General features: G+C 46.7%; 1 protein-coding gene across 6 annotated transcripts in view; it reads left to right on the top strand.

The window, feature by feature from the left end:
- Positions 1-408: 408 nt before the first annotated feature.
- The window catches only part of MX1 (MX dynamin like GTPase 1), a 35,564-nt gene continuing 11,643 nt past the window's right edge, over positions 409-24,329 (top strand). The window contains exons 1-13 of one of the 6 annotated variants that reach the window (XM_033232527.1): positions 409-495; positions 1,423-1,507; positions 4,714-4,789; positions 6,200-6,345; positions 10,274-10,466; positions 11,539-11,676; positions 14,219-14,373; positions 15,378-15,516; positions 16,091-16,289; positions 18,132-18,210; positions 19,785-19,907; positions 20,308-20,449; positions 23,365-23,523. In XM_033232527.1, the coding sequence (XP_033088418.1) occupies positions 6,241-6,345; positions 10,274-10,466; positions 11,539-11,676; positions 14,219-14,373; positions 15,378-15,516; positions 16,091-16,289; positions 18,132-18,210; positions 19,785-19,907; positions 20,308-20,449; positions 23,365-23,523 (1,432 nt within the window). In that variant the 5' untranslated portion in view covers positions 409-495; positions 1,423-1,507; positions 4,714-4,789; positions 6,200-6,240. Of the gene's footprint in view, positions 496-568; positions 610-1,422; positions 1,508-4,713; positions 4,790-6,199; positions 6,346-10,273; positions 10,467-11,538; positions 11,677-14,218; positions 14,374-15,377; positions 15,517-16,090; positions 16,290-18,131; positions 18,211-19,784; positions 19,908-20,307; positions 20,450-23,364; positions 23,524-24,329 lie in introns of those variants that run through there. The other 5 variants (XM_033232525.1, XM_033232530.1, XM_033232526.1 and 2 more) reach the window with 5 other exon arrangements.

The following is a 24,329-nucleotide window of genomic DNA, read 5'->3' on the forward strand; positions in this document are numbered from 1 at the left end:
GCTGAACGGAGTTCAGGACAATAGGGGCGCTGCAACCATTGGCACACAATGCCTGGGAATCCCTGCTGGTGCTGGGATCATCCCAGTGAGCCCTGGGCAGGAACTGAAGACCCCCAATGACCAATGCATCTGTTTTCAAAACCGACGGTGGGGGGGGGGAGGGCATGCCTAGGTTCAAGGATGCGTGCAGGCTTGGATGACTCCGGGCCCTTAGGGAGCCTCTGGAGCACCTGGATCCTCAGACGGGCCTGATGAAACGAGCTCCTGATTCAGCAGGCCTGGGTTCGGGCCTGAGAACCTGCGTCTCCCGCGAGTTCCCGGGAGGCACGTGCTGCCGGTGCGCGGCCGGGAGTTAGGTTTCGTTTCTGAGCCCGGAGCCGCCCTCAGCACGGGGTCTGTGAGTTTCGTTTCTTCGCGGCGCGGGGCGGGGCGGGGCGCCGGGTAAAAGCGGCGGAGCTAGAGGGGAGGCCGCACTCGCGCACTGCGCAAGGACCGGTGAGTGTAGCTTCTGGGGGCAGCGGCCAGAAACGGGCATTGGGAGAGCGGCTTTCGTGGCGGAGACTAGCACTCCGGAGCACGGGCACGGCGGGGGCATCTTCTCGGCTGCTAGTAACTAATATCATAATAATAATAGCAAGGGCGCTGATGGGCGGGCTCGGAGCACGCCTGATTCTGATTTCCACCAGGCTGCCCAGGCTCCTGATGACTCATCAGACACACCCCCACTCTAACCCGCGGCCTTCCTGCAGGAGAGGTTGGGAAGGGTTGGGGGACGGGGCTCGGGAGAGGTTTCCGAGGGACTCTAGTAAGCGGGAAAGGGCGCCGGGAAAGTTTCAGATCCACGGCTGCGCGGGCCACGAGCCCACCCCGAACGCCGACCACCGCTTTCCGTCGACTTCTGTTTCCTGCGAACGCGCCAAAGCAAACCCAAGTCAGAGTGCGGAGATCGCTGGGGAGGGAAGGTTCAAGGAGTCCTCGCCAATCCTGTTGAATTAAGGGGGTTCCAAGCTGGGCCAAGATGGGGCATGCGCGGGAAGACCGCTGCCCCCTGCTGCCCCGCCGCAACTGCCCCAGTGGATGCGATGCCTGGGGCCTCCCCCGCGCGTGGGGCCGACACACCCTCGGGATCCAGCGTAGTTGGCCGGGATCGTGGAGTGGGTGCGGTGGACGAAGGGAGGCAGGACAGTCCCGGGGGTGGCAGAAGGAGCCCGGGCACAGCTGAGACCTGCGCCCCCACCCTATCAACGCTAACAGCGGGTGACTGCGGAGCTGGGCAATTGGGATGGCCCAAGTTATTTGGTCAAATTTTAAATCACGTTTGTTATTGGGAAGTGGAGTGGAGTGATGCTAACCACGCGTCTACCTCCACCCCCGGTGTCATCAGTCCCAAAGGGCTCCTAAAATGGCTCTGTCATCTTTCAGCCTTGGACCACAGTTGCCGGCCAAGAATCCCAGCGTCGCCCTCGCGCCCCTGCCGCCCACCTGCTCACCCAGGTCAGGGGCTTTGGTAGGTAGCAGTGCATTTGGTCTAAAGTGCAAGATGTTCTCTCTTTTATTCATAACAAATTTAAATGCTAGTGGGGTTTGGGGAAAAAACGCTTTCAGAAGAAAAGGTGAATGTCAGTCATGCAAGAGTTAGTTTTAAAACTAGACTGGATTGGCACATGTATTACCTATGTAGCAAACTTGCACGTTCTGCACATGTACCCCAGAACTTAAAAGTATATGAAAGAAAAAACTAGACTGGATTATGTTGGGAAAGTAGTAGACTCTTGCATCTTAGGTATTTCCTAGAACGTTGGTAGCAGGTGGTGCTTATTAGGGGTTTTGGGAGAGGAAGGGGGCTGAATCCTACCTCCCATCCCTGCTCCTTTACGGGGTCTGAGCTGAGGAAGCTTCCCCACAAGGAGGGAAACCCCCTGACAACCCTGGATGCCACCTCCACCCTCACTGCAGGAATTCTGTGGCCACACTGCTGGGAGATCGTTTCTGGGTCTGGAGGCTACAGGAAAACTCCTGCTCCCTGAAATCTGGAGTGGAGAAGGCCGCCATCCAGCCACCACCATTCTAAGGGACAGCAGAAATGAAGTGGGCTGTTGGTTTTTTGTTTTTTTTTTTTTTTAATTTGAGACAGGGTCCCACTCTGTTGTCCATGCTGGAATGCAGTGGTGCCATCTCAGCTCACTGCAACCTCCGCCTCCCAGGTTCAAGCGATTCTGTTGCCTCAGTCTCCCGAATAGCTGGGTTTACAGGCACACTTCATGACACCTGGCTAATTTGTATCTTTTTAGTAGAGACAATGTTTCACCATGTTGGCCAGGCTGGTTTCAAACTCCTGGCCTCAAGAGATCCACCCACCTTGGCTTCCCAAAGTACTGGGATTACAAGCATGAGCCACTGCACCCAGTCAGGTTCATTTTAACTGTTAACCAGGTTTCCTCCAGCTTTGTGCTGTCACTTTCCCAAAAGGTTTCAGGATGATGACCCAGTAGGCAATGAGTGATTCTCAAATTCAGAATTTATTGTGAGAGAGTCACACACACAATTGAGCAGACATTCACAGTACAATGATTAAAGGGAGTGATTAGGGTAAGGACCCACAGCGGAGGCTCTGGAGGCCAGCCCACTGACAGCCACTCCAGGGAATCGGAAGTCCCTCTCTAGTGCTGGGTGGTGGAGGAAAATCTGTTCCTCCAGGGGCCTCGTCTTGGGCTGCCCAGCTGCCAAAGTCAGGAAGAAGCTTTCCGAAATCTCACTGCCAAGATTCTCAAAATGCTTCAGACATTGCCAGTCCCTTGCTGCTTTTGCGATCCTCTGTGGGTGTGCGTGCCACCGGGTCCTTATCCACTGGGGTCTCTGGTGGCGTTGGGCCACAGCAAGTGTTCCCTCATCCCCTTAGTCTACCACACACATGCTTACCACTTTGAAGGAAAACTCCCTTTACTAAGAGCGAAAGTGAGAAACATGTATGTTTATAGTTTCTAAAGAAAAAAACCTCCTGTGGGCTTAATGCCACCTAATACGAGTGCCTCCATTTTGAGACATTAGAGTCACAAGTCATTATATGTCATGGGCACAAACTTGCCCTGGGCAGGGATGGAAGGAATCCCTTGCACAGGGGCAGTTGCTCAGGATGTGAGAAGAGCCTGGTGCATAACCCCATCCATGCCCACCTAACACCTCAGGCTCTGACCAGTGGGGCTGTGCAGTGGCCAGTGGATGGAGGACTGGAAAAGAGAGAGGTGGGAGGCATGTCCAGGCTCCCTGCAGCCTCCTCTGCAAACACAGGGTGCATCCGAGACATTTTAGGAGCATTTTGGGATGGAGAGCTAGGAGTCACCACCTCTTGGCTCTTCCAAGGCCAGAGCTGGTTTAGTTTGAAGACTGCAGCTGGATGCCGAGCTCCATGGAGGAGTAAGAAACCAGTTTGAACTCCCGAGACTGCCCTGTCCCTGAAATCCAAACTGGTGTTTCGAACGATCAGGGAAAGGTACAAACGTTTATGGTTTACAGACAAAACCCGTAAGGTTTAGCTTTCAGAGAATCTCAATTGATGAAACAAATTAGGGAAGGGAATCTACTCACCAAGTCCTGTTTCAGCTGACTGAGTGGAGCCTGTGGTCATGAGGTGCAAGTCCTGGTCTCAATGATGCTCCGTATCTGGCTGCAGAAAGTCCAACTGAGGCAACCATAGCCCAGAAGACTGGCACTTCTGAGAGGCAGATGAAGTGGTGGTCATTGGTATCGAGCCTGGGATGCCCTGGGCACATGAGAATGGGAGTTTTAGGGAATAAATTTCCAGATTGTCAGACTCCAGAAGTACCGTTTACAGTGGATTGCCTTTTGTAACCATTCCACTCCTACCTGACAAAAGAGGTAGGCGGATCACGAGGTCAGGAGATTGAGACCATCCTGGCTAACACTGGGAAATCCCATCTCTACTAAAAAAATACAAAAAATTAGCTGGGTGCGGTGGCGGGTGCCTGTAGTCCCAGCTACTCGGGAGGCTGAGGCAGGAGAATCGCTTGAACCCGGGAGGTGGAGATTGCAATGAGCCAAGATCGCGCCACTGCACTCCAGCCTGGTAACAAAGCAAGACTCTGTCTCAAAAAAAAAAAAAAAAAAGGAATACATCTGTTCCTTCCCATCCAAATCAAACAAGGGTGCCTGTCCTGGAAGCGTTTAAACCCGGGGAAGGGAGACAGAAAAGGATAGTTTTAAGTATTGGCGTCAGGGACATGTTCTTTAGCCAAGGCAGCATGAACCCGTGGCAGCACTTCCTGACATGGGTGTTTCTGTGAACTCTAGTGTGACAGGAGAAATGGCGTTGGCTCAGGTATGCAGCTAGATATGTTACAGAGCAGGGCGACCAGCAGGGGTGATGAGTTTGTTTTAACCTGTCCCTTCAACCACCATGATATTGACAAAGATCACGTGGTTCTCGGGGAAGGTTCCCGTGAGGAGAAGCAAGGAGAGCATCCTTACATATTATTGATCCAGGCAGCAGATTTGCAGCAAAGCTCTGTGCTTTATTCATCTGTTAAAATAGTTGAAATAGTCAAAACATAGGAAAAGGATTCTGGGAAATCGGAATCGGCTTCAGACCTCCTGCACTTGCACGGTTCTCAGCCTTGGGAATGGGACTGGGTGGGTGGGTACTCTTGGGTGTTCTGCGGGTTTGGGTCTTACTTGTATACTTTGCTTGATTTCAAGGAGGTGCAGGAGAACAGCTCAGTGATACCATCTAACTTGTTGACGTTACTTTTATTTGAAGAAACGTATATTGGAGGTAAGTTGGTGCATGCTATTTTCTATAACATTTATTTTGAGTCATAGGAGAAAGATTTTCAGTTACTTCTATCCAAGATTATTAGACACTGTAAAATTTTGTATTTAGACACTTGTCCTACAACATTTTAAAAACGAATTTCAAATACATGTGTATTTGTAGTGCGGACAAGTATAAGGCAGTTACATGCTTTCGAGAGTAAAATGAATGACATTTCATTTCCCCCACTTATGGGAGAAAAAGAATGAAAATGTGAAATTGATGATCAAAAGAAAGAGCATAAAAGATTTAGAGCTCACATGTTTTTTTAAACTAAAGGTTTGGGTGTCAAATTACCATAATATTTGGATTCCCTTGGCTACGCTGGAAACAGTTCTATAACAATTTTATTTTTAAATGTAAAGTTTTTGTTTTTGTTTGTTGTTGTTTTTAAGACAGAATCTTGCTCTGTCACCCAGGCTGGAATGCAGTGGTGCAATCTCGACTCACTGCAACCTCCACCTCCCAGGTTCAAGTGATTCTCCTGCCTCAGCCTCCCAAGTAGCTGGGACTACAGGCATGTGCCACTACTTAAGCTAGTTTTTATATTTTTAGTAGAGACAGGGTTTCACTATATTGGCCAAGCTACCTTCGAACTCCTGACCTCAGGTGATCCACTCGTCTTGGTCTCCCAGAGTGCTGGGATTACAGGCGTGAGCCACCTCTCCCGGCCTTTAAATGTAAAGTTTTTAATTGTATTACAATTGCATCAGAAATTGTGTCCTTTGTTATCCTGTTCAAATTTATACTGAAAACATTTTTGAAATTCAGCCTAAAATTATGACAGGAGATACATAGAAAATCTTTTGGGGAACAGAGGCATATTCTTTATTTTTATTTTATTTTTTTATTTTAAGACGGCATCTTGCTCTGTCACCCAGGCTGGAGTGCAGGAGCACGATCTCAGCTCACTGCAACCTCTGCCTGCCGGATTCAAGCAATTCTTTGCCTCAGCCTCCTGAGTAGTTGGGATTACAGGTGCCCGCCACCATGCCCAGCTAATTTTTTTTGTATTTTTAGTAGAGACGACTTTCACCATCTTGGCCAGGCTGGTCTTGAACTCCTGACCTCATGATCCACCCACCTCAGCCTCCCAAAGTGCTGAGATTGTAGGCGTGAGCCACGGCGCCAGGCCTAGAGGGATATTCTTGAAGCGTCTTGAGCGGGGAGGCAGCATGTGTCTTCATCTGACCTCGGCTTCTTTGGGTCCCTCTGTTTCTCTTTCTGTGAATAAAGAGTCCCAGGCACTCTTCTAGGCTCGGGACATCACCAAGAACAACTAGTCAGAGTCCCCGCCCCCAGGGGCCTTCCCTTCTGGTGGTGGGTTTGGTTCCATGGTTGAATACACTCAGCTGCTTATCTGTTGAATAGGCATCTGCTTTATTTTAAGCTTAACTTTAGAAAGAAGGAAGATGGTTCTTTCTGAAGTGGACATCGTAAAAGCTGATCCAGCTGCTGCATCCCGTCCTCTATTACTGAATGGAGATGCTGACGTGGCCCAGAAAAGTCCGGGCTCGGTAAGTTGCTCTCTGAAAGTCGCTATCCATGTGACGTGAGCCGTGTCCACTCGAGGCTGCCCTTCTCTACAGAGGTGCTGCTGCTGCCCCAGAGATGCCTGCTCTCTCACCTCTCCTGTGCCAGGACGCAGATCCTGACCCTCTACTTGCCAGCTTACAACCAAGTGTAGACTCGTTGCCTTAGCCGACTGTGGGTGGAGGTGCTGCTGGGGTTGGGGCCACCGGCTGAGCTGTTGATGGGTTCATGCAGGAATTGGCCCAGGCCCTGGGTTCAAGGAGCACTAGGTTTGTTTCTCCTGCCCACATCATGATTCAGTCTCAAGCTACAAACCGTGGGGCATCATTAGGATATTATCTCTGTAGGGAAGCCACGTGGTGCATTTTTTGCCCAGAATCGACATATTTTTGGTGGGAAGCAATCATGGCCCCCGGAATCAGTCCAACCTGAGTTGGTCCCGACGCTGACACTCCCAGCTGTGTGATCGTGGGCAGTTATTCCTCCTGTTATAAGCCTGGTTTTCCATATCTCAAATGAGAATAATAGGCTTTGCTTTATATGGCTGTTGAGAGGAGTAAGTGCAGGGAGTGTCCAGGCACTCAGAGTGCTCAGTTTCCTATTACCATGGATCACTGGTCTGTTTCAGGCTGACTCTGTTTTCCTAGGCAATGTTAAACAATTTTTCAAACAATATTTTAAAAATATTGAATCATTTAGGAAAAACAGAGGACCACCACCTTTCCACCACCCTGATACCACTGTTGACATTGTTCTGCATTTCCCTCCCTCGTGCATCTCTTGTCTGGCTGTAAGAGATGTAATTATGTCAGGGTGTGGGGCAGGAGGAACTCTCCCTCACTCATACTCGCCTGCTTTAGAAGCAGCTTGGCCTTTTCCAGTCAAGGAGAACACAGTGTGTCTTGTGATCTGACCGTTCCACTTCTGGGAATAGACGGTAGTTCTCAAAGTGTGGCCCGCAGACCAGTCCATCAGTATCACCTGGGAAGTTGATTGAAAGGCAAATGACCAGCCCCTCCTCCCACTCTCAGACCTGGTGAATTGGACACTCTGGGGCAGCGCCCACCCCCTGTGCCTTACCAAGCTCTCCAGGTGATTCTGCTGCATGCTGGAGTTTGAGAACCGTGTGTAAACTCTTGCACATCCCCCTGGGAGCCACCTGCATCGCAGCACTGTTTATAACAGCAAAACCCGGACTCTGTCCACGTGCCTGTCATGGTGGAATAGATCCTGGGAGTGTGGTACGTTCATGTAGCAGAATTCTATGCAGTAATAAAAAGGAATGAACTAGATTTTCAGGCATCAAAATGGCTGCATCAAATGAACAATGTTGAACCAAATAATTGAGTAACACAGGAAATACACAAAATGATTCCACTTATATAAAGTTCCCAAACAGGCAGCAATAAGCAATACACCATTATGGGAAAAACGTATAGGTGGCAAAACTAGAAAGAAAAGCAAGGATGTGATGATTGCAAGCCTCAGGATAGAGGGACCCTCTGGAGGTGAGGGAGTAACAGGAAGGAGGTGACCAGGGAGGTGTGTGCAATGTCCTAAGTACTGGGAGTGTTTGTGTTCTTAACCCAAGTGGTTAGTACATGCGTATTTGCTTTATTATGTTTGACACACTTTTGTAAATAGATAGTATAAAGAAATCAAAACAAAAAGTTCCAGAAGACCGAGGCTACTGATGGTATTCATGCATTTGGTAAGGCTGTGGTTCTTACTCAGTCAGGGGCCATTTTGCTCCCTGGAACTTGTGGCCAGGTCTAGAGACATCTCAGTTGTCACAACTCAGGGTGAATAGTGAATAGAGGCCAAATATTTGGCTAAACCTCCTACAATGTGTAGGGCAGCCGCTGCAACAAAGAATCATCTGAGCCCAAATATGAAGAGCTTCTTGTCCTGATATAAAGAAGCTATTCTAGTGAAAACTCATGTCTATGTTGAAGCATGCACAAAAATAGTCATTAAAAAGAAAGAGGTAAAAGATGAGATGATTTTTCTCATATTTTCTTCCTGAACCCCAATCAGCCCACATTTGGAAAATTGTGCCCAGCTGCTGGTAGGTGGGCAGGATGAGTGTGAAGTCTGCTGCTTTTTCTGTTTTTATGCAAGTACTTCACTGTTTTGATTAACTTGATAGTAATTATGGAAATTAGGTAATGCTAGTCCTCTGACTTTCTTCTTTTTCAAAGTCATTTTGACTAAGAATATTTAGATCATTTATATTTAATGTGATTGATAATAGAATTAGGTTTGAGAATATCATCTTACTATTTGTTTTCTATTTATCCCACCTGTTCTTCATTCCCCCTTTCCTCTTTTTCTGCCTTCTGGATTAATTATTTTTTATGATTCCATCATGTCTCCTTTGTTGTCTTATTAAGTATAACTCTTGGTGTTTATAGTATATATCTTTTTTTTTTTTGGAGACGGAGTCTCGCTCTGTCGCCCAGGCTGGAGTGCAGTGGCCGGATCTCAGCTCACTGCAAGCTCCGCCTCCCGGGTTCACGCCATTCTCCTGCCTCAGCCTCCCGAGTAGCTGGGACTACAGGCGCCCGCCACCTCGCCCGGCTAATTTTTTGTATTTTTTAGTAGAGACGGGGTTTCACGGTGTTAGCCAGGATGGTCTCGATCTCCTGACCTCATGATCCGCCCGTCTCGGCCTCCCAAAGTGCTGGGATTACAGGCTTGAGGCACCGCGCCCAGCCTATAGTATATATCTTTAATAAGTCAACCTTCAAGTGATAGTCTGTCCCTTCATGTATAGTGTGAGAGCCTTAGAATAGTGTACTTCCATCTCTCTGCTCCCAGCCTTCATACTATTTCTATCATGCATCTTACTTTTACATACATCATAAATCCCACAGTATTGTTATTATTTATGTTCACATATTCAATAAAGATAGCAAAGTAACAGGGAAAAGTCTAGTAGTTACCCCTTCTAGTATAGACTCCTTTGTGTAGATCCAGATTTCCATTCAGTGTCATTTTCCTCCTACCTGAAGAACTTCTTTAACATTTCCTGTAGTGCAGGTCTACTGGTAATGAATTAGTTAAGCTTTTGGATGGCTAGAAAGGTCTTTGTTTTGCCTTCATTTTTAAAAGATATTTTTGCTGGGTATAGAATTCTTGATGGTGTTTTTCAGTACTTCAAAAATACTGCTTAACTGTCTTCTCACTTATTATTGTTTCTGATAAAATTTACAGCAGATTTCTCATTTGTGTTCCTCTGCTCACACTATATCATTCTCTGGCTGCTCCTATCATTTTCTCTTTATTACTGGTTTTGAGCAATTTAACCCTCTTAATGGCTTGATGATGTTTATGTTTGCTGTGCTTGATGTTTGTTGAGTTTCTAGGATCTTTGGGTTTATGGTTTTCATTAAGTTTGAGGGAATTGTGTGTATTATTTCTTTGAATTTTTTTTGTGTCTCTTCCATTATCTTTTGGGGATTCCGGTAACCTGTGTATTAGACTTACTGAAGTTGGCCGTCTTTAATGGAGGGTATTGGTTTGTTTCTACACTGCTATAAAGAACTGCCTGAAACTGGGCAATTTATAAAGAAAAGAGGTTTAATTGACTCACAATCCTCATGGCTGGGGAGGCCTCAGGAAACTTACAATCATGGAGGAAGGCATCTCTTCACAAGGCGGCAGGAGAGAGAATAACTGAAGGAGGAACTTGCCAAACACTTATAAAACCATTAGATCTCATGAAAAGTCACTATCATGAGAACAGCATGGGGAAACTTCCCCCGCAATCCAATTATGGTCTCTCCCTTCATACATAGGGATTATGGGGATTACAATTTGAGATGAGATTTGGGTGGGGACACAGAGCCAAACCATATCATGAACATGATCTGCAGGCCATGAAGAATTCTCCATTTTCGCTTCCTCCAGGTGGCTGAGAACAACCTGTGCAGCCAGTACGAGGAGAAGGTGCGCCCCTGCATCGACCTCATCGACTCGCTGCGGGCTCTGGGTGTGGAGCAGGACCTGGCCCTGCCGGCCATCGCCGTCATCGGGGACCAGAGCTCGGGCAAGAGCTCTGTGTTGGAGGCACTGTCAGGAGTTGCCCTTCCCAGAGGCAGTGGTAAGAACTTACATTCTATATTAGTCTGCTCAGGTTGCTATAACAAAATACCACAGACGGGCTGGCTTACACAACAAAAGCTTATTTTCTCACAGTTCTGGAGACTGGAAGTCCAATATCATGGTTTAGTTTCTCCTGAGGCCTTTCTCCATGGCTTGCAGATGACCACCTCCTCACCGCTCCCCCATGCGGCCTTCTGCACACAAGCATCTCTGCTGTCTCTTCCTCTTCATAAGGGCATCCGTCATATTGGATTGGGGCCCACCCTAATGACCTCATTTAACCTTAATTACTGCTTTAAAGGCCTTATTTTCAAATACAGTCCCATTAGGGGTTAGGGCTTCAACATAGGAATTTGGAGGGAACACCATTTCATAACACTATCTCATTGCACATTTTTTTTTCACGTAAGTAATATGTAATCTACAGTTTGAGGAGGATCTGAATAAATGCATTTGGGTCCCCCAGTTCAGAACTAGATCAGTGAGGGCTCAAAGAGTTCAGGCCTGGGATGGGTCTTGCAATACAGGTCAGGCATGGTAGGTAGAATATGGAAGGAGTTTACAGTAGGAGTACAGTGGTAAGGTGTCCTGGTGGCAGCAGGATACTTTCCTAATGGGGGTAGAGTGTGTATGTTGGGAGGATAATGGAAGATGTTTGGATGAGTTTGGGGGGTTTCCCCATGTGGTCTGCCACCTGAGCTCATGGCAGAACACTGGGATGAGGCAGGAAGCCAAGAGTGGTGGCTTTCAAGCGTTAGTGAGCAAAAACTCACCTGGGTTACATATTCAGAATGCATGTTCTTGAGGTCACCCAGACACAGTGTGATGTCCCCACATATCTGGGGAGACATTTAAAACTGGAAACTTTCTGATATGTGGGGACATCGCACTGTGGCTGGGTGACCTCAAGAACATGCATTCTGAATATGTAACCCAGGTAAGACCAGAAAGTTTCCAGTTTTAAATGTCTCCCCAGATGAGTGTATAAAAGTTTGAGAACCATGGGCCTAAGGCACTATGTAGGTCTTTTAAGAGCAAAGTGGAGCACTGATGTGGGCGTGGCCTCCTAGGGATCGTGACTAGATGCCCGCTGGTGCTGAAACTGAAGAAACTTGTGAACGAAGATGAGTGGAGAGGCAAGGTCAGTTACCAGGACTACGAGATTGAGATTTTGGATGCTTCAGAGGTAGAAAAGGAAATTAATAAAGGTGAGTACCCCCTGTTTGGATGCCTGGTCAAGCCTTCTGACATGCCTGGGGTCAGTTTGTAACTGTTTCTACTCCCACCTCCCTGGGCCTGTGCTGTTTCCTTAGGACCCCTTTCTCCTGCACATCAGGCCCCAGTTCCTTCTACTTCTTTTACCTCATTATGACCAGCATGCTTGGATATCAGCATCTGATAGCAATAATTTATTTCTGGCCGGGCACAGTGGCTTGTGCTTGTAATCCCAGCTCTTTGGGAGGCTGACGCAGGAGGATTGCTTGGGCCCAGGCGTTCGAGACCAGCCAGGGCAACATAGTGAGACCCTGTCTCTTAAAAAAAATTAAAATAGCTGGGCATGGTGGCATGCACCCGTGGTCCCAGCTATTCTCAGGAAGCTGAGCTGGAAGAGTTGCTTGAGCCTGGGAAGTCAAGGCTGCAGTGAGCTGTGATCTTGCCACAGCACTCTAGCCTGGCAACAGAGTGAGACCCTGTCTCAAAAACACATCTATTGCTTAATATGTGAGTATCTAGAATAATGTGAATTTTGAAATGTAAAACTTGTTCCCATATATGGACGACCTGTCCTTTAATCAAGGGCTTCCCTACTTAGATCTGGCAGAAGAGGAGCCAGATGTGAGGGTGAGGGAGCCTCCTCCCCTTCTTCCTTTGTGCAAAGAGCTCCACATTGTGGACTGGATCGTCACTGAACCCCACTCAGAACCAGCACCCTTTTCCTAAGAAAGGGGAGTGCCTGGGTTTGCATAATCCTAGCTTAGGCTAACTCATGGCAGGCCTCCATAAATGCAAACCACAAGGATCAATTTGAAGTTGTCTGCAAGGGGAACCAACACCAGCAGTGTAGACAGGGCAGAGTAGCTGACAAAGAGCAGCCACTGTGAGATGCACGGATAACATCTTCCTGTTGACCTTTCTGTTTTTCTAGCGTGTCACATGATTAAGTTTCATTCACACTGGGAAGGTACTGAAGTGACATGAACTGATGCCCAGCAATAGGAAGGGACAAGTTTAGCATTTGTAAAGATGGAGCATTAATCACATTTGTTGACTGTCTACAGAAAGATAAATAATGTTATTGACAAACCATGATTTTGAATTAGTTGGGATTAGGTTGGCTGCCTGCAGCAGAACACTCAAAATAACTGTGTGTGTTAGTCAGCCCTTGCTGTAAAACAAACCCATCTTAAAACTAATGGCTTAACCACTTTGATTTCTCATGATCTGATGGACCAGCTATCTCTGGGCTAGCTGGGCTGGGGCTGGTGGTCCAGGATGGCCCTTGGCTGGAGTGACCAGGCCTTCTGTCTGTGTGGTCTCTCCCCTCCAGAAGGCTAAGCTGGACTTCTTAATTTAGGTGGAGGGGTTCCTAGCAGCAAAAGAGGGCAAGACCCAGCGTCTAACACCTTTCAGTCTCTCCTGGCATCGCACTGTGTAACATCCCCTTAGCCAGAGAAAGTCAAGTGGCCAAGCCCAATTTCAAGGGACAGATTCTCTCTCTCCATGGAAGTGAGAAAGGCACCCTGTAAAGTAGTGTGCATACAGGGATGGAAGGGAGTGTGGATGCCATTGTGCCAGCAAGTTGCTAACACAGTGGTCTAAACAATGCAGAAGCTTTCTGTCCCTCTCATAAAAGTCTGAAGGGGGACAGACCAGAGCTGACTGGGGATTCCAATGTCAGGAACCAAGACTTATTCTGATCCCATTTCTTCACTGGGCGTGGCCTCTGTTTCCAAGGCCCCCCCCACCACTGTGACTTAGTCAGCAAGTCCACTTTGAAGCCAGCTGGACCATGGCAAGGGGCATATCTCCGCCTTCATAAGCACACTTTCTGGAAGTTACACAACATTTTCACATGGCCCACTGGCCAGAACCTGATCTCATGACCACATGGCAGGTACATGGATACTGGGGGAACAATTAGTGGACCATAACCACTGTTATTTCCTAAGTTCTAAATTGATATTGAACATCTCAAAAAGACATTCTAGATGTAGAAAAGAGGAAAGTGGTGTTAGCCAACAATTTGATGAAACAAATTCCTATCCTAAAATTCATTAAGGAGGAAGGAGCAAAATAAAATCTTATTGGGATGTTAACAGTCAGTGCTTATCTTAGCTAAAATAAGCACATTTCCCCATATGATTTTCCAGTTTATATTTTAGGCATTTCCATATAGTGTTGTTTTTATTTTGCTTGGTTGCTGATTTCCTACTGACATCAATGAGAAGGACTTAGGAATGTTACCAGGAAGAACTTCTTGCCTCAGCCCAGCTTTGAACTGGTCTAAGTGGGTGTCACTCATGGTGATGTTCTCACAAGGTCTCTGTACACACAGTGCTGGCCAACAGCAGGGAAAACACTGAGTTATCCTTTGAGATCTCTGTCGTCCCAATCACAGAAAATTGAACCTGCTCCAAATATGCTTTTATCCATGACTTACAGAGAGGAGAAGATGCTTTCAGAGTGTTCACTGTCATGAGATCCTTTCATCCTAAGCTCTGGGTTTGATCTTCCCTGCTTCTTCTCTAGCCCAGAATACCATCGCCGGGGAAGGAATGGGAATCAGTCATGAGCTAATTACCCTGGAGATCAGCTCCCGAGATGTCCCAGATCTGACTCTAATAGACCTTCCTGGGATAACCAGAGTGGCTGTGGGCAATCAACCTGCTGACATTGGGTATAAGGTCAGACTTCAGACCCATTCTGACCTTGGCGTTGGTGTGGGGATGGGGGGTGTGTGGGAGGGGTGGGAGGAGAAAAGGGGGTACTGTATTAGAGTAACCGTGAGTCTAGAGCTGAGTTGGTATTTGGAGGTGTGAGTGGGGAATTTAGAGAGCCCATTGGTCAGTCTTTTCTGTCAAGTTGAATGGAAGCTGCTTTGGAGAAAGTGAGGCCAATGGGCCCAGTTGGAAACATCTTCTATGTATTTGTTTTATGTTTTATGCAATGCCATATCTAAAGTGCTGTGTATTAGGAAGGGGTCTTATGTGGGAAGACAGCATTAAAAAGAAGTATAATGGGCCACACACAGTGGCTCACTCCTATAATCCCAGCACTTTGGGAGGCTGAGGCAGGAGGATTCCTTGAGCCCAAGAGTTTGACAGAAACCCGAACAACATAGTGAAGATCCCCTTCTCTATAAAAGAAAGGTTAAAAAATTAGCCAGGTATAGTGGCGTGCACCTGTCAACTACTGGGAGGATTGCTGGAACCAGGGAGGCTGCGATGAGCCATGATTGTGCCACTGCACTCCAGCCTGGGCAACAGAGCAAGAACTTGTCTCAAAACAAAAAACAAACAAGCAAGAAAGAAATAGGTATAATGATATTTTAGTATCAGTGAATCTTACTTTATAGATTAAAGATTTAGGGGTGAAGTGGGGTTTTTTGGCCACCATTTTTCATTGTGACCATCAGATCTATGGTCTTGGGGGTTAATTACCTGAAACCTCGTGGTTTTCCCTGAGCCTACAGCTCTGTTTCTGCCCCAGATAATTTATTTTCTCATAATTCCAGCTTGGTAGGTACCTCTAGGGTTGCGTTTGTGGGTTCATTTCTCCAAAGTTACTTCTTTTGGGGGAAATACCCCTGGGACTCTCAGAGCCTGAAGCAAGTACAAGGTCAGGACCTGTCTCACCTCTCACTTGACTTTGCCATACTCATGAGTCACCTCCTCTCATTTCCTTACAGATCAAGACACTCATCAAGAAGTACATCCAGAGGCAGGAGACGATCAACCTGGTGGTGGTCCCCAGTAATGTGGACATTGCCACCACAGAGGCACTGAGCATGGCCCAGGAGGTGGACCCCGAGGGAGACAGGACCATCGGTGAGAATGGGGAAGCCCGCCTGTGCTCAGTGGTCTGCCAGTGGGCAAGTGTCCCTCCAGTCTCCATGGGCTTTGCTCAGTGGGGACCTGCCTCCACTAAGACCTGCTAAGGGGGCAGGTTTGGTGCCCACCAAGGCCAAGCGAAATGAGCTGCTTTTGACTTTCACTGGCTAGGTTACCTTGTAACCCTTATCTGTTTGCTCAGAAAGGCACAGTGGGCTCAGAAGCAGGGCAAACTCAGGAAGCACATGGTATTCATTAAGAATGTGTTTCAGATGGGATGTCCATAACTCAAGGGACAAACAGAATGTGGTGTGTTCTACAGTGGACCCGGGTGAAGGAGCTTGGGGAGAGCCACACACTGTTCTGGGAGGCATTCCTGCCTTCATGCGGCTTGCCATGGAGTTCTTTTCTGGAGCGGGGCTCCACTGGCCCCATGGTTCTGCAGGGCCCATGGCCTGCCCTCAAGCAAGGATGGGAGGAAACCCTGGGAGACTGGGGGCGTGAGTGGTTGTTCCTTCACCTCTGCCTCGTGACTGGGCATGTTCTCTCCCCAAATACATCTGGCTCGCAGGAATCTTGACGAAGCCTGATCTGGTGGACAAAGGAACTGAAGACCAGGTTGTGGATGTGGTGCGGAACCTCGTGTTCCACCTGAAGAAGGGCTACATGATCGTCAAGTGCCGCGGCCAGCAGGAGATCCAGGACCAGCTGAGCCTGTCTGAAGCCCTGCAGAGAGAGAAGGTCTTCTTTCAGGACCACCCACATTTCAGGTGCGCTCGCCTGGGTTTCATCACGGATCAGTCCAAGCCCAGGATGTCAGGCCTTCCTGGGGAAAGTGGCAGCCATCCCACAGATGTGTGGAGTGTGTGTGTGACTATGCTTGTTCCCCAACAAGGACTATGGAATTCAGCTAGAAGAATAGAAAGGGGATTACAAAATGCTGCCAAAAAAAAAAAAAACGAAAAACTAAAAACCAATCAAAATGAAAATAGGGAGAAAACAATGTACAATAATTTAAATAGTATGGTGCTAGAACCATATTTTATAAAAACATGAATAGAAAAAAAGTAGAAAGCCCAGAAATAGACCTGGATGTATATATTTGATACATGATAAATGCAGCATTTCAAATCAAATAGTGGACTATATCAGCTTGACTATCTATTAATGGTGTGGGGCTAATTAATATTTGGGAAAAAAATTAAAATACTGCCCTTACTTACCTCATTATACCAAAATAGTTAAAGTTTAAAGTTAAATATTAAAAGGAAGCAATAAGCATCCCAGAAGAAAAGGTAGGCGAATAGTTTATAAGGCCTTTCTATCCCTCCTGCCAAAAGTGACATTTTTTAAAAGGAAAAGACTGATAAATTGGTAAGATTTAAAATGATGGGACTATGTAGAGTTGTAAACATTCTTGCATTCAGTTCTCCCAGAAGCCTACAGAGAGCCATTACTCAGAATTCCAGAAATATCAGAAACTTACATGTTGTTCTGCACATTCACAATAGCCAAAAGATGAGATGACTCAGTGTCATTGATGGACGGATGCAGAAAGCAATGTGGTCTGTACAAAAACGTGGAATACTTTCAGCCTTAGAAAAGGAAGGACATTCCAACACATGCTACAACATGGATGAAGCTTGGGAACGTTCTACTAAGTTAAAAGAACCCAGTCATAAGAGGACAGATACTGTCTGATTCCACTTAGCTGAGGTCCCTGGAGTAGTAAGATTCATAGAGGCAGAAAGAATGGTGGGTGCCAGGGGCTGAGAGAGAGAGAATGGGGAGGTAGTGTTTAATGGGGCCATTGTTTCAGTTTGGGAATATGAAAAGTTCTGAAGACAGTGGTGATGGTTGCATAATAGCGTGAACGTACTTAATGCCAGTCAAGTGTACTCTTAAAGATGGTTAAATGGTCAATTTTATGTTATATGTATTTTACCACAATCTAGAAAAATTGACAGAGAAACTGAAGCTTAGGTATGAGTATACTCTCACAAAAAGGTACAGAAACTCATGCTTCGCTGCTTCCTTTATCCTAAAATGTCCTATAAAATGTGGGAAACCCTGTAATAACTCACCCGGGGAGCACAAATTTGGATCGGGTGAGAAGATGCTTGACTTCCTTCCTCCAGGCAGCCCATGGTTTAAGTTTTTATCTTGGACAAGATATCTTGTGTCTCTTCTCCTCAGTGTTCTGCTACCCATTTATCTCAGTATGCTTCAATGTATTCGTATGAAGACATGCCTCTATCCATTATGATTACCTACACATATTACACATAGAAGGGGGTATGTGTTACATAAACGTGTCTATACATGCCTGTGTATTTTGGTGATGACCAAGTCTATAGTCAAATACCATGATACACATTTATTATATCAGCTGGAAGGGCTCATTCCATATCATTGTTGAAATATCCTAGATTGCTAAAATTCAGTCATAATCCTATTCAATCCAATTCTGAGTATCTGTTGGGTACCAATTGCACGACATTCCATTCAGTTGTAAACAACTGAAATTCACCTTGACTTTTCCCAACAGCAGAAGGCAGACATGCATGTTCTGGCTACATCAAGGTGGAAATCAATCCTGTGTTCTCTTCTAGGGATCTGCTGGAGGAAGGAAAGGCCACAGTTCCCTGCCTGGCAGAGAAACTTACCAGCGAGCTCATCGCACACATCTGTGTAAGCACGGGCAGAGCTGTGGGTTCTTGAAAAGAATTCTGTGAACACAGAGCTGAACCTTGCTGGCTGCTTAAACATCGCTGTACACACAGATCTTCTGAAGATCTTGTTAAGATGCAGATTCAGATTCTCTGGGTCTGGAGTGGGGCCTAGGATTCTGCATTTCCAGCAAGCCCCCAGACGATGCAGATACTGCTTTTCAGGGGACCACAGTCTGGGGGGATGCTGACAGACTATCTCTACTGGGCCAAAATAAAAATTAAAATCTTACGCACAAGCTCCTAACTCTTCCTTTCCCATTGACAACCACTATTATAATGTCTTAGTCATTCTAATGAACGTATTTTTTAACTTCTAAAAGCTTTGTTAAAGCTCTGTGGTTCTTTTTAAAAATCTGCCTGAATGTAGTCTCTTCCTTTTTCAAATTTTCTTTTTCCCTTTTTTTTTTTTTTTTTTTCTTTTTTGAGACAGAGTCTCTCTCTATTGCCCAGGCTGGAGTGCGGTGGCGTGATCTCGGCTCACTGCAACCTCTGCCTCCTGGGTTCAAGCCGTTCTCCTACCTCAGCCTTCTGAGTAGCTGGGATTACAGGTGCACACCACCATGCCCAGCTAATTTTTGTGTTTTTAGTAGAGTCAGGGTTTCACCATGTTGGCCAGGCTGGCCTTTTTCAAATTTTCAACTCAGCACCAGAGTGCAAGGTCTTCTACGTGGTCCCCAGGAATGTGGGTGCAGAATGGGGTTGTTTTCCAGCTGACTGTGATGAGCGCAGAGCTCTTTGGGGTCCCATTGTGTGCAGAAAAGGGATGCTTCTTTATTAGATTCCCCACCTCGAGCAAGCCCAGGGGGGTTTTTTGCCATTGTACCAAGTCAGGCACCAAGTCAGGCTCAGAGGTTCATGTTTGAGTTGTCTTGCCTAGACAGATGCCCTTGTGGCTGAGATACGCTCCATTGCTGCCTTCTTCTTGAGCCCCTCCCTGGCCACTGTTACTGGGGCTGGCATCTGAGTACCCCTCACTGATTTGTCAGTCCACTGATATATTTTAAAGGTATGGCTTTCACATGTCAGCCGGCATTTTTAGATGTTTGCTATGGACGTGTGAGCCAGCATATGGTGTCAACCGTATTGTTAAAAACAGAAGTCTCTGATCACTGTTTATTGATTGCAAACAACATAAACGTTGTTGAATCTCCAATTGCTCCAAATGCCACTTCTTCAGAACCTACTAAACAAGTGGGTCTCTCCAGTCTCCCTCCAGAGAGTTTACCTAATTCGACGACAGGAGGAACTGCCCCTGGGTCGCTCTACCAGGGCCCAGCACCCATGCACAGTGGGTGCCTCATTGCTGCTCATGAGGCTGCTGTCACAGGAGTGGGGAAGGGGGAAGACCTGGGCAGAAAACAGTGCCCCTAGCGTGTGTCCTCCTGCCCCTCAGGTCTGGAAAAGCTTCCTTTTAGAGGAAGCCAGGAAGTCAAACAGCCCACACAGCTCCTATGTAGAGGGAGGCCCAGGACTTCCTTTTCATTCGCTGTTCGTCTTTATAAATTCCCATTATTTTCTCTCCATTTTCCTCAGAAATCTCTGCCGCTGTTAGAAAATCAAATCAAGGAGAGTCACCAGGGAATAACAGAAGAGCTACAAAAGTATGGTGTCGACATACCGGAAGATGAAAATGAAAAAATGTTCTTTCTGATAGACGTGAGTGTTGCCAGCTGCATGGAGCTGGAGAAGCACATGTCATGGTCAAAAAAGGGACCCTGGGCCTTATGCACTTCCTTCTTCACTCCCCCAAGGCTGATCCAAAGACGTCTGGCCTGTAGCACTCCAAGGGTGGACAGGGCTTGAGGGAGGCAGGGCAGGGAGCGCGGGTGCGTTAGCAGTGAGGGATGCTCAGGCTGCGTTGTGCCTGCTCTGTCATGATCATTGCCCAGATCCTTAAGGCAGTAAGGGGTGGGATAGGATTTTCTGGTGCCAAAACCTCTGCTCCATAAGGAAGCAAAGAATGATTTCCCACCCTCCACACAGACACAGCCTCCAAACGACCTTGACCTTGGATTTGAAGTCTATCCGCTTATACTGATGTTTTTCTTCTTGACAGAAAATTAATGCCTTTAATCAGGATATCACTGCTCTCATACAAGGGGAGGAAACTGTAGGGGAAGAAGACAGCCGACTGTTTACCAGACTCCGACATGAGTTCCACAAATGGGGTATAATAATTGAAAACAATTTGCAAGAAGGTGAGTGTCTTAGTCCCTTCTTTGAGCTGCTACAACCAAATACCTGAGACTGGGTCATTTATAAACAGTAGAAACTTACTGCTCATTGTTCTGGAGGCGAGAAATCCATTCTTAAGGAATCAGGAAATTTGGTGTCTGGTGAGAGCCTGTTCCCTGCTTCAAAGATGGCACCTTTTAGCTGTGTCCTCTCATGGGATAAGGGACGAACAAGCTTCCTCAGACCTCTTTTTTTTACAGAGATACCAGAGGCATACCTCAGAGAGATTGTGGGTTCAATTCCAGACAAAACGAATATTGCAATAATGCAAGTCACATAAACTTCTTGGTTTCTGGTGCATAAACAGTTCGTTTATGCCATACTGTAGTCTACTAAGTGTGTAATAACATTAGGCCTAAAAAATATCTACGGACCTTAGTTTAAAACACCTTATTGCTAAAAAAATTGCTGATACAGAAACAAAAAGTAGCATGTGCTACTGGAAGAAATGGTGCTGATTTGCTTGACATGGGGTTGCCACCGACCTTCAATTGCAAAAAATACAGTATCTGAAGTGCCTGGAATCCCATTCGTGAGGGCAGAGTGCTCACAACCCAATCCTTCCTAAAGATCTCCTCTGTTACCATCACACTGAGGATTGAGTTTCAACATAGGAATTTTTAGGGGACACCAACATGTCGACCATAGCAATGAGTCAATAGCGTGGTGAGCCTGATACGTTGGCTTAAGACAGAGGAGAGTGGGGCAGTTGGGGAGGATGGTCAGGATAAGGAGCTGGTGACAACTAAAGCCACATTTGTTCTCTTCTATATCACTGAACCCAAATGACCATCCGCTGATGAATCGATAAACTAACTGGCATGTGTCTGTGTGTAGCAGTTGGCTCTGGCTGCCAGAACAAAGTCCCACAGACTTGGTGGGGGGCTTAAACAGTAGAAATTTATTTTCTTACAATTCTGAAGGCTGGAAGTCCAAGATCAAAGTGTTGGTGGAGTTGGTTCCTTCTAAGGCCTCTCTCCTTGCCTTGCACATGGCGTCTTCTCGCTAGGTCCTCATGGGGTTGCCCTCTGTGTGTGTCTGTGTTCTCATCTTCTCCTACAAGGACACTAGGCAGATGGGATGAGGGCCCACCCTAGTGACCTGATTTCAGTGTAATTACCTCTTTGCCTGTCTCCAAACACGGTAAGAGTCTGAGTTCCTGAGGGTTAGGACTTCAGCATAGGAATTTGAAGAGGTCACAACTCAAACTCAGCCCATAACACCAAGCCCTGGAATATTTCCAGCCACAGACAGGCACAGAGTGCTGGTCTACAGCACCCCATGGATGAACCTTGAAAACATCATGCTGAGTGAAAGAAGCCAGCCACAAAGGCCACATATCATACTCTTTGATTCCATTGATAGAAAATGGCTAAAGTGGGCAAACCCAGACGGGCGTAAAGCAGAATAGTGGCTGCCAGGGGCTGGGGAGGGAAAAGTGGGAAGTGGTCATTGATGGGTGATGGGTGTGGGGTTTGGTAGTTATGTTTGGGGATGGTTGCACAACTTGGTGAATATACTAAAATTCACTCACACATACACTTTTTTCTTTTTTTTTTTCTTTGGAGACAGGGTCTCGCTGTGTCGCCCAGGCTGGGGTGCAGTGGCTCAGTCTCGGCTCACTGCACCCTCTGCCTCCCGGGTTCAAGTGATTCTCCTGCTTCAGCCTCTGCCTCCTTAGTAGCTGGGATTACAGGCACTTGCCACCACACCTGGCTTGGCTAATTTTTGTATTTTTAGTAGAGATGGGGTTTTACCATGTTGGCCAGTCTGTTCTTGACCTCCTGACCACAGGTGATCCACCAGCCTCAGCCTCCCAAAGTGCCGGGATTATGGGCGTGAACCACCGCGCCTGGCCTGAACCATATACTTTCAATAGAGTGAATTTTATACTATATAAATGATAGTAAGAAAAATCCTGACTGAAAAAGGGTACTGGATTACCATTCAAAAAGGAACTCAAACCCTCTGAACTTCTGATGGGGCTAACTCTCTCTAGTGTGGACTGTTGGGAGTACAAACAATTCCAAAAGTTTAAAGAAAAATGCAGCATCTTACACAGTGAACAGTGCTACTGTATCACATTCCTACAAGTTGATGTACCTGGTTTACTCTGTTATCCCATTTGACTTGTAAACACTTTCTACACATGAATATATGATATATTGTTAATTCCAGAAAGTGTTCATGCTCACTTCTAATGGGCATGCAGTTGAGGGCAAGGAATGTGTTATGGTACAATTTCTTTGGTAAAACTAAAATTAGGTTCACAACAGTCCATACTCAAGTACGTTTTTAAGAAGGGGTCTTGGCCAGGCACAGTGGCTCACGCCTGTAATCCCAGCACTTTGGGAGGCTGACACGGGTGGATCACGAGGTTAGGAGATCGAGACCATCCTGGCTAACATGGTGAAACCCTGTCTCTACTAAAAATACAAAAAAATTAGCTGGGCGTGGTGGTCGGCACCTGTAGTCCCAGCTACTCGGGAGGCTAAGGCAGGAGAATGACATGAACCCGGGAGGTGGAGCTTGCAGTGAGCCGAGTTTGCACCACTGCACTCCAGCCTGGGTGACAGAGCAAGACTCCATCTCAAAAAAAAGGGGATCTTACTCGAAGTTTCTGCATGTGCAGGTTCCTGACATTGTACCTGGCTCTGCACTCCCCTTCCTGAGATGATTAAGGAAAATTATCTTGAGATCTGGCTTTTTGTGTGTGTGTGCGATCCCTGAATATTTTTAGTTTACCAGTTAGATTTGATTTGATACCACTTTTTCTTGCCATTTATATTTTCAGAAAATCTAGAATGGTATTATGTTTAGAAAAATGTGCAAGATTATTTTTGTAAGATAATTTGGTGTTATTTTTTTCCTGCTATAGGCCATAAAATTACGAGTAGAAAAATGCAGAAATTTGAAAATCAGTATCGTGGTAGAGAGCTGCCAGGCTTTGTGAATTACAGGACATTTGAGACAATCATAAAACAGCAAATCAAGGCGCTGGAAGAGCCAGCTGTGAATATGCTACACACCGTGACAGGTGAGTGCTCAGTTTCACTTCTGGACATTGATTTCTAAAGACGGGAAAGGTTCGAACCAAAGCCAGCACCAGACTTCATTCAGCACTTTCCTCCTGGGGCACATCCCACACCACCAAGCAAACCTCTGATTCTGCAGGTGTCAGGTTGGTGTTCAACAATTCAATTCAATTCTGACACTGCCCTGAGTCTGTGTGGTTCCCATAGCTTAAGGGCTCAGTCCCACAAGACTGGCCCCAACTGCAGACGCCAGTCACAAGTCGCAGACCTCCCATTCTTCTGATGGACTGTTTATAAATCGAGATTCTTGCCACCCGTTCCTCAGCTCAGCCAAGAGCTCTGGAACACACTTCACTAACATTGACTGGTCCATTAGAAAGGATTTGATAAGGGGCACAAATGAAGCTGTTGGAGAGGCACATAGTAGGGGCCTGAATACAGAAGCTTCTGTCCCCAGGGGTTGGGGGCACCACCCTCATGGCACAGGGATCTGGTCATCAACCAGGGAGCTCTTAGAACCTCACCACTGCGAAGGGTTCATGGAGGCTCCATCGCGAAGGCCTGATGGATGATTGACTCAATCTCCAGGCTCTCCCTCCTCTGTGGAGCTGGAAGTTCTAAGTTTCTAGTCAAGGCTTGGTCTTTCTAGTGCTCGGCCCCAATCCTGAAGCTATGTAGAGGCCCACCGGGCATCATCTCTTAAAAACACGAGATACTCTTAACAGGCCAGACATTCTTTTTTTTTTTTTTTTTTTTGAGACAGAGTCTCGCTCTTGTCGCCCGGGCTGGAGTGCAGTGGCCGGATCTC

This window comes from Trachypithecus francoisi, unplaced genomic scaffold (assembly GCF_009764315.1).
Source record: "Trachypithecus francoisi isolate TF-2019V2 unplaced genomic scaffold, Tfra_2.0 Lachesis_group14, whole genome shotgun sequence".
Taxonomy (NCBI): domain Eukaryota; kingdom Metazoa; phylum Chordata; class Mammalia; order Primates; family Cercopithecidae; genus Trachypithecus; species Trachypithecus francoisi.